Here is a 10,104-nt window from a genome sequence, read left to right on the forward strand (position 1 = left end):
TCACAATTAAAATTAGGCTGAGTCTAAATCCAGTACACAACACACAAATACCCACACTGTATCTAACTTAGAGATATGCTTAAAATGAATACTTAATAAGAACGTGATTTTGATTTTGTTGTGCAGAATGTAAGGCAGATGGTGGCTAGGATGAAATGCCTCTTGAAATTAACCGGGAAAAACATGGATATAAAAGTGAAGACATTAGATCCGTTAACAAAGTATTTCATTTCAGTGAAACATGTCATAACATAAATGCACAAGGAAAGAAAACTAGTATAGAAAAAGTATACTTGTCAAAAGCAGAGCAAAGGCTGTGAAATCGGATAATATTTTTCAAAAATTATAAATTATAAAACTGTTCTGTGTACTTCATCAATGTTTTCAGCATTCTATATCCATCTCTTTAAATGGAGTTAGAGACAACCTTCTATGCATATGACTTGCCTATCCCATAGCTATGAGACAGGATTAAATTATATAATGGTTAATAAGTGCCTGGCAAACAGAAGTCCTTCAGGGACAAGGGCTGCTATTCTCCTACCTTGATTATGGACATCAGAGGCCTGGAATTAAATGCAAATCATGTTTATTTTTAAAAATGTGTTTCAGAGGACTGACAAATCTTTTCCCACTGTGGACACTAGCTAACATTATTATCTATTGATCCCTATAAGAAAAGCAAAAGCTCTTTCTTAAACATATATACAATGCAGTATGAATTAAGCCATAATTTATGGACTACAATAATCATTTCCTAATATGGACAGACCTTGGCAAGGTGCACAGAAACCACCTCCACATTCTAAAGGCTTAGAGGGAAAAAAAAACAGTCCCAAGCATATTTTTATTAACTGCTAACATTTAAAAAATGAATCCATTTTCATTAGGCTCAACTAATCAGGCAACAGTTTCTCAGGATATTAAAGGTGCAACAACAGAACTAAGCCTTCACTAGAAAAATTCCTAAAAGAGGAAAATTATATCTGTATTAAAGCCCTAAAAGTCCATGGTGTCATATGGCTGAGTCCCTTCACTGTTCACCTGAAACTACCATAATTTTTAATTATGTATGTTACTCGGCTATACTCCAATACCAAAGAAAAAGTTTACAGTTTGGGGGGAAAAAAAAAGTCCATGATATCAAAACCCCAAACTGTTCATGAAAGCCTTTTGGATTTTCTCAAAGTATGTTAAAGTGTGTAAGGCAAGAGGGTGTTTAGAAAAGCCACTCATTGTTCAGACTTTAGTTAAGTGTATTTTATTAATGGAACTGGTTGTATAGGTGTTTTAAACAATATAGGGATGACAGTATTAGTGTATTTTTAAAATTTCATTTGAAAGAAATGAGTAGTGGCACCTTATCTACACAGATTAAAAAAAAAAAATCAAACATTATCAGCAATATTCAAGTTCTAAAGAAATAGGAATGTATAAACCCAGCAGTAGTGGAGAAAAAGAACTACAAACGTGAGATTAGCCATACCAAACGTAATCCCAGTTCGATTCTGCAGTAGTTTCCATTATAAGAGAAAGCGCTAACATTTAACATTCATAAAACCACAAGCAAGTCTCACTCTCCTAAACTTACCTAGCCTATTTTCTGACCTTTTCCACAATGTGTTAGAACTGCAACATTTAAAACAAGACAAAAATCTTTAAAAGGACTTATAAAACCGGTATCTATTCTTGTTATACTTTATCATTTTGAAGTAAGAGAAGAGGGAAACAGTTCACAAAATCACAAGTAGTTTCTTCAACACTGAAAACAAGCAACAGAAACCAACCTCATAAAAGAATTGTTAGGGCAACCATGGATTGAATACAGAAATCCAAGTAGTCATGTGAAGAGAAGCAAACAGTAAAAATGTCTATTCCAAATATCAGATAATCAAAAAAGCACTTACTGCTTCATAATGCATTTTAAAGAATTTTCCGTTTATAAAAGTGTCACGATTCAAATACATTCTGAATTCCTTAAAATAGTCTAGGATTGATGGTTTAACAAGCAACCTGCAAGAACCGCACATCAGAAAGAACCACCGAGCAGTAATAATGTTTTTTTTTTAACTTTTCCACAAGGAAGGAACAAGTCACAATGAATAATGGGTTTGTCTGTAGCAGTAACTTGTTCTAACAGTACTTCACGAGCAAAGAGTCTTGTAAGAATTCACATTTTGTGCATTTTTTTATAAAAGCGCAAACCTTAGGGCCAAAGTCCAAGCGAGAAAACAAAACAGGACTCCCGTCAGTGAATTCTCTTTCGGGACATGCTCACTCTTGCTTCAAACAGTAAAGCATAGTAACTTTCATGGAGGATAAAAGTCAGTCAGGCTTCTGTGTCCAATAGCCATTAAAAAATAAAAGGAACTTATTTCTTAACTATGCCTTTTCCCCCATGTTTCCCTTAAAGTTTCAGGTCAAAGCTCCACCGTGTCAAAGATTGAGTAATCCACTGATCTTTGTACCTTGAGGTAAAGGAGTGGAATAAAAAAGGATATTACAGGTGGCTTCCAGGTTTGGAAAAAGTTGGGAGGAGTTATCTGGAGTAACTGTATTTGTCAGTGAATGGTGTAATGTTATGCCGTGTAAGAAAAGCTAGTCTCCCAAAAGACAACCAGCATAAAATAGAACGGAGTCCAAACTCAAGCAGCACCAACACCTTTTCACCAGTTTTTTTAAAGACGTTTGTTATTTGTGGATTTGATTACTAATCCAGTTTGAATTCCAATAGTCTACGCTTCACTAAAGCTTCTAAACTGAAACGGCCAGGTTTAACCGCTTCTACTAGAATTGACACCAACATCAGCAAACATTTTTCCGTATCCCCATCAGACAATAAAAAAAAAAAAAAACGGAGGGGGAGGGGGTGCGCCTGACATGCACAACTTATTCCAGTCCGAAGCGAGAAAACACTGACTAAATTCCACCAGGGGTGATTAAGAATCCCGAATTTCCCACCAAGCTGTCCCCACACCAAGGGAATCCCTTTACTTTCACGATCCTAAAAAGAAAAATAGTCCAGGGGAAGAGAAAAAAAAAAAAAAGTCGGGGACTGAGTTATAATATTTACAATGAGACGAAGGGAACTTAAGTAAAGCTACGGAGGCGAAGAAACGTAACCCGAGAGGAGGAGGAAAGGTGGATGAGAAAGCGGGGCGGGGAGAGAAGGGACGGGAGAGGCTGGCGGGGCAGCGAGTGGGGACCTTCCCTTCGGGGGAGCCAGTCCTCGGGGGCTGCGGAGAAACGGGGGGGTCCGGGCGCTCACGGAAACCCCGAGGAGGCTGCTGCGGAAAACAATGGGGCGCTGAGGCCGGGAGCGGGCGGCGGGGTGCGGAGAGAGGAGAGGGCTGCGCCAGGACCGGAGGCGGCCGGGGGGCGAGGGGCGAGCTGGGGGCGGCCGGCCGGCCGCCGCGGCGCCCCCGGGAGGCGACGGGCTCGTCAGGGACAGCCCAGACCGGGAACGGAAGCCGCGAGGGCAGGTGTGATGGAGGCGAGAGAGAGAGAACACGGCTCCGGGAGGGGAACCCAGGACCCGCCGGGCCCCGAGAGGCCGCAGCCGAGGGGAGAGGCAGCGTGAGCCGCGCAGGGGCCGCCACTCACAGTCCAGGTGCTTCTTCTTGGGCCCCATGATCTCGTGGGTCGTGGCCTTGCATACTGTCTTGGATACGGCGGAGCCGGTGACACTGTGCTGGGCGGCGGTGATCCGGTCCGTCAGGCTCTGGCCAGACATCTCTGCGGCCCCTGCGCCAGCCCTCCCGCTCGGCAGCCGGCGGGGAACTGGGACCCCCAGACGCCGGAGGGCCGCCCGCCGCCGCCGCCGCACCCCCTGAACCCCGCACCGGCCCCGCTCCTCCGCCTGCCGGCCCGGGGCGGGGCTCAGGGCCGCGCGCCGCCACCCGGACCGGAAAGAGCCGGCTCCGGCCCGCCGCGGGCTCAGGCGCGGCGTCAGCTACTCCGCCGGCCCCCGCCTCAGGTCCAGCCCAGCCCTCCCCTGGTCAGCTGGAGCCCGGCAGGGCGAGAGGCACCGGCGGCTGCAGGAAAATGGCGGCGCCAGGCTCCTCCTCGGAGCTTTCCGGGCTGCCCCGGGTCACGTGACGCGGGCGCCGCCCCTCCTCCTCCTCCTCCTTCTCGTCCTCCTCCTCCTCCCGCCCCCTTTCTCCCTCCTCCGTCCTCTTCGGCACCCGCCCTCCCTCGCCCGGCGAGGGCAGAGCGGGGCGGCGCCCGCGCGTTACGTGGTGGAACCCGCCCGGCGGGCGCAATAGGAGGCCGGCCCGCGGGGGAGGGGAGGGGGGAGTGCGCGGCCCGCCGCGTCACGTGACGCTCGGTGCCAACAGGTCGCCCGAGGCCGGGCTCGCGGGGGGTCACAGGGAGGGGGCGGGGTCACAGGGAGGGGCGGAGTCATAAAGAGGGGCGGGCTCAGGACCGGGGGCGGGGCGTGCGGCTGCGCCCCTCACCCGCCTCCGGGGTGTCCCAGCGTCTGGTCGGAAGCGACGCTGTGACAAAGAGGAGGTGCGGCCGCCTCCTCAGCCCCTCCCTGAGGAAGCGGGTGGCGGAGCTCCCGGGGCTTTTTTCGTTGTGGAATTAAGAACGGGGTGTTCAGTGATGCGCCCCCTCCGCCCCTCCGAAGCCATCCTCCTGGCTTGAGGGGCAAGGCTTCCGTCGACCCATTCTCGGGCCTCTCCCTCCAGTGGGTATTGAAGCTCTCGCTGCTTCCTGACCCAGGAGGGTTGGGGTTTTTTGTTTTTTCTTTTCCCCACCCTTTTTCTTGAGAGGCTTGCAAATACCACCTGTTTTTGTTTATCGCTTCTCTGAAAACGCGACGCGTTGATGCCAGTCTATATTTGAATACTAATCGACCAGGGTTCTCTTGGGGCGTCAAATACGACAGGAAACACATAGCTTCACTGGAATTTCAAAAGGGAAGTAGTAGGATGATGTCACCAGAGATTAGCTTGACCCTACAAGGGCTGACTGCTGTGGTGATTAAAGGTCCAGACCATAGAAGGAAGTGAGAGGGTGGCAAATGGAGACGTCCCATTCAGAGAACCCAGACATCACCACCTGGCATCTCCCCCTGGTTTAGTCTTTGTTCTCTTTGGCCTCTTTTCTCTTGCATAAACCAGATTTTCAGGGAAAGAAGACACTGAAACCTTCCTGTGGGCATTTAGGAGAGTTACTATATCCTGTGAATCTGTTTCATGAGATCCAGATCTCTTAACAAAGTCTTAAAATGTTATTAGGGCCCCACTTGCAACACTAAGTTTAAGGATAAATTTGTAAACCTCTGTGAACGTTAATTTACCGTGGTAGCCCTATGTAGTCTTGCTAGTTTCATATGAAATGCTAACATACTCAAAGTCTGTGCACACCATCTGCCAGCCAAGTCCGAAATACTGTGCTTCAGTCTGGTGACTCTCAAAAGATGCAAAGCTAATAGATAGTTAACATTTTGTGTCATCATGAATTTTGTGGTCTCTTCTCATTCCCTTTCCCCTCTTTTTTTTTTTTTTCATGATAGCTGGTGAAATTCTGCAGCACTGTGCTTTTGCCAAGAACATAAAGTGCTTAAACCAGCAGGCTTCATCTTTGTCGAGCCAGCCCAAATTTCTCAAAACTGTAATGACTTCCTTCAGTGCATCTGCAATCCTCCTGTGGTCTGGTGCCCAGTTTGCTGCCCTATGTCCATTGGGCTGTGGAGTTACCCAATTTTCAAGACATCTTTGCTATTCTTCTCTGGGTTCTATTTAATAAGTTACTGGGTGGCCTCTGTGCTGGTACACCCACGGTGAGGTCAACAGGATCTAAATCAGTAGATAAATACTTCATCTTTAGGGAAAATCTAAAAGTTATTCCTAAACACACAGAAGGCAACATGTATGTTTTGCACACTATGAATGACATTCTAGCAAAGTATTTCACCGTTACTTCTACCAAAGAGATTCTTACAAAAAAACCTTTATTCAAATAACTGTGGACATGTTCCCTTTACTAATAAACTAGCTTCTATTAGAAATATCACCATACTCTTTTTCAAGGATATGTTTTAGAAGTTTCCAAATATGTAAATAATTAGTGATCATTGGAGAGATGCATAATTCTGGTCTAAACTATATGAAGCAATGTAGATGGTGGAGAAGTGCTCTAAGAATAGGAATTATTGACCTACTCTTTCTTATAAGCTTTTCTGTATGTTCCACTTTCCTTGGTCTAGTCAAGAAATAGCTCTCCCTGAAGTCCCACGGATGCCTCAAACCCACTATGGCCAGAGCTGAATTTCTCTTGCCCTTGCCCATCTTACATCCTAAATCCATATTGATCTCCTGTATTCCTTGTTTCTGTTAATGGCCTCACCACCTGCCCTGAAGTCCAAGCCAGAAAACTGTGGTTCGTTCTCAGCTCTCTTCTCTCTTCTTTCTCATCTCGCCTGTTCTACTTCCATTCTCTCTAACTCATCTGTCTCCTACTCCACTTCTATTGCCTTAGTTCCAGCCTGTGATGTCTTTCCCATGTGGACTGTTCTAGCTGATTTCTCTCTCTCATACCTCAACTCCAATCCAGATCATTCTGAACCTAAAATCTGATTATCTTTTCTTTGCATGAAAACCCTTCTGTATAATCCTTCTCGCTACTCTGGAGGATAAAAATTCAGGGCTCTCAGCCTGGCATACAGGCCCTTCATGATCAGTAGCCCCTACCTAACTGCTGCTCATTGAGCCTCATGTCTTCCCAGGCCTCCACATGCAGTCCAGCCAGTATCACACTACTGGTCATACTTGGATATGCCATGCAGTCAGCAGTTTCCTTTTGTTGCTAGTGTAGTATTCTGTACATCCTTCTGCTATTGAATTATTTTAATTTTTATTGCAGTAGCCTCTGAGCAACTGAGCACTGATTGTACTGGCATGGGGCCCTGGCAGAGATACCTTCTTGGTAGCACTGTGGCTGATGCATAGTAGGTTTGTTTTCAGGTTTGTTTTAGTCACTCAGTCATGTCTGACTCTTATTGCAACGCCATGAACTGTATGTCGCTCACCTGGCTCCTCTGTCCACGGGATTCTCTAGGCAAGAATACTAGAGTGAATTGCTATTTCCTCCTCCAGGGGATCTTCCTGACCCTGGGGGATCGAACCCACATCTCTTGTGTCTCCTGCATTGACAGCCCAATTCTTTACCACTGAGCCAACTGGGAAGCCCGACATATAATAGACATAGTCAAATGCTGGTTGAATGAATGAAAACATTCTGAAGTCACCCATTGGGAAACACCACTCCAAACCTCTCATTTAATAAAACCTGCCCATTCTTTCACACTTAGAGCATAGTTGTCAGGTTACGGACCATAATTATGTATTATGGGCAGCTGGTAAACATAGTTATGTCCATCCTATCATTGTCCATGGAGCATCATCCATATTTCAGTACTGTTTTAATTCACTCATTCTTTCAAAAAATATGTATTTAGTAGCTGCTGTGTGTAAGGCACTGTTCTGGGTGCTGAACACTGTTCTAACAGAGAACCCATTAATTCTTTGGGAACTAATAACTCTCAACTTTGATCATCAACTTGAAAGTGTATGTGCTTTCATTATAAATGAACAGAACCAAAAACAGAAGAAAGGAAGAATTTGAATGGAACATGATATTTCCTAAGGTTCCCTAAATTATAAAGTATATTGTAGAGAGGTATGAGGGACGGAGGAGGGAGAAACAGTTTTCTGAATGCTTTTTGTGTGCTCGGAGCACTACATGAATTTTTTCATTTAACTCTCATTACTATAACTCTGGGTTTCCCTGGTGACTCAGTGGTAAAGAATCTGCCTGCCAATTCAGGATACTCAAGTTCAACCCCTGGTCCAGGAAGATCCCCAAAGGAAGGAAATGGCTCCCCACTCCACTATTCTTGCCTGGAAAACCCAATGGACAGAGGAGCCTGGCAAGCTACCCAGTCCATGGGGTCGCAAAGAGTTGGACACAACTGAGCAAATAAACAACAACTATAACTCTAAAAAGTTTTGTGCCACTTAATACAAGGAGAGAAAAAGTCTTAGAGTTTAAATGTTTATGCGATTTTACTCTATTGCTTAAAAAGAATCTTCAGTTCAGTTCAGTTCAGTCACTCAGTCGTGTCCGACTCTGCGACCCCAGAAGTCTCAGAATTTCATGAATACTCAACTGGTGGAAGCAAGAGTTACAAACCCACTGTCTTACATACGCATTGCTGCTGCTGCTGCTAAGTCACATCAGTCGTGTCCGACTCTGTGCGACCCCACAGACGGCAGCCCACCAGGCTCCCCCGTCCCTGGTGTTCTCCAGGGAAGAACACTGGAGTGGGTTGCCATTTCCTTCTCCAATACATGAAAGTGAAAGTGAAGTCGCTCAGTCCTGTCCAACTCTTCGAGACCCCATGGACTGCAGCCCACCAGGCTCCTCCGTCCATGGGATTTTCCAGGCAAGAGCACTGGAGTGGGGTGCCATTGTCTTCTCCATATATACGCACTACTATGTATAAAATAGAATACTAATAAGAGCCTAATGTATAGCACAGGGAATTCTGCTCAGTGCTCTGTGATGACCTAAATGGGAAGGAAATCTAAAAAAGATTGGATATATGTATCCATATAGCTGATTCACTTTGCTGTGTAGTAGAAACTCACACAACATTGTAAAACAACTATATTCCAACAACAACAAACCTCATTGTCTTTCTGTTACTTATCTAGATCCTTTCACCAAGACTGAAGTTACTACCATATAGATTAAGTTCATTCAACAAATACTTGCTGGCCTACTTTGTGCTAGGCATGCTAGATGCTAAGATATAATAATGTGTGAGGCAAACGTGATCTCTGTTCTCAGGATTCTTACACTATTTTAGATAACGACAAAGGAGAAAAATAAGTGGGGAGAAGAAAATACGCTGCACCTAAAGAATCTTTATGAGGTCTGTAACTTGATGAAAGTGAAAGAGGAGAGTGAAAAGGTTGGCTTGAAGCTCAACATTCAGAAAACAAAGATCATGGCATCTGGTCCCATCACTTCATGGGAAATAGATGGAAAAACAGTGGAAACAGTGTCAGACTTTATTCTGGGGGGCTCCAAAATCACTGCGGATACTGATTGCAGCCATGAAATTAAAAGACACTCCTTGGAAGGAAAGTTATGACCAACCTTGATAGTATATTAAAAAGCAGAGACATTACTTTGCCAACCAAGGTCCGTCTAGTCAAGGCTATGGTTTTTCCCGTGGTCATGTATGGATGTGAGAGTTGGACTGTGAAGAAAGCTGATCGCCGAAGAATTGATGCTTTTGAACTGTGGTGCTGGAGAAGACTCTTGAGAGTCCCTTGGACTGCAAGGAGATCCAACCAGTCCATTCTAAAGGAGATCAATCCTGGGTGTTCATTGGAAGGATTGATGCTAAAGCTGAAACTCCAATACTTTGGCCACCTCATGAGACAAGTTGACTCACTGGAAAAGACTCTGATGCTGGGAAAGGTTGGGGGCGGGAGGAGAAGGGGACGACAGAGAATGAGATGGCTGGATGGCATCACCGACTCTGTGGACATGAGTTTGAGTGAACTCTGGGAGTTGGTGATGGACAGGGAGGCCTGGCGTGCTGTGATTCATGGGGTTGCGGAGAGTCGGACACGACTGAGCGACTGAACTGAACTGAACTGAACTTTTAAAGTAAGAAAGTGAAGGAGAAAAAATATGTAAAAGAGGATTCACCAGAATTTTTACCCTTTATTATTTCAGTTAAGCTCGTGCCCAAATCCAAAGAATCTACCAGTTCCCTGTTTCCACTCTTCTTAGGACATTAACGGTAAACTAAATTATAATCTTCTGACATTCTGTTAGCTAAGCTGACATGAACACCTTGGCAACTTCTTCACCCCTCACCTTTTTGTGTTTATGCTTCCTGATGCTGCTGAATCAGTTAAAGATTATAATCTTTTATAACCTTACACGAATGTAAGTACTTTTCTTTGAATGTGGCTGAATTCTCTGGCTAGAACCTCCAAGCAACGACTTCTCTTCCAACCTGACTTCCTTATTCAGGCTCTCAGCCTACATCCTTGTGATAATAACAGTTACATGCTA

The 10,104-nt window shown here is 45.2% G+C and overlaps 1 protein-coding gene across 12 annotated transcripts in view; it reads right to left on the reverse strand.

Moving 5' to 3' along the window:
• PICALM (phosphatidylinositol binding clathrin assembly protein) overlaps window positions 1–4,078 on the reverse strand; it is a 100,151-nt gene extending 96,073 nt beyond the window's left edge. For 3 of the 12 annotated variants that reach the window (XM_055416157.2, XM_055416155.2, XM_055416156.2), the window contains exon 1: window positions 3,604–4,076. In XM_055416157.2, coding sequence (XP_055272132.1) covers window positions 3,604–3,733 — 130 coding nt within the window. In that variant the 5' untranslated portion in view covers window positions 3,734–4,076. Of the gene's footprint in view, window positions 1–3,603 lie in introns of all 12 variants that reach the window. The other 9 variants (XM_055416159.2, XM_055416161.2, XM_055416158.2 and 6 more) reach the window with 6 other exon arrangements.
• Window positions 4,079–10,104: the final 6,026 nt, after the last annotated feature.

This window comes from Moschus berezovskii, chromosome 25 (assembly GCF_049115385.1).
Source record: "Moschus berezovskii isolate FMDL1 chromosome 25, NW_MosBer_1.0, whole genome shotgun sequence".
Taxonomy (NCBI): domain Eukaryota; kingdom Metazoa; phylum Chordata; class Mammalia; order Artiodactyla; family Moschidae; genus Moschus; species Moschus berezovskii.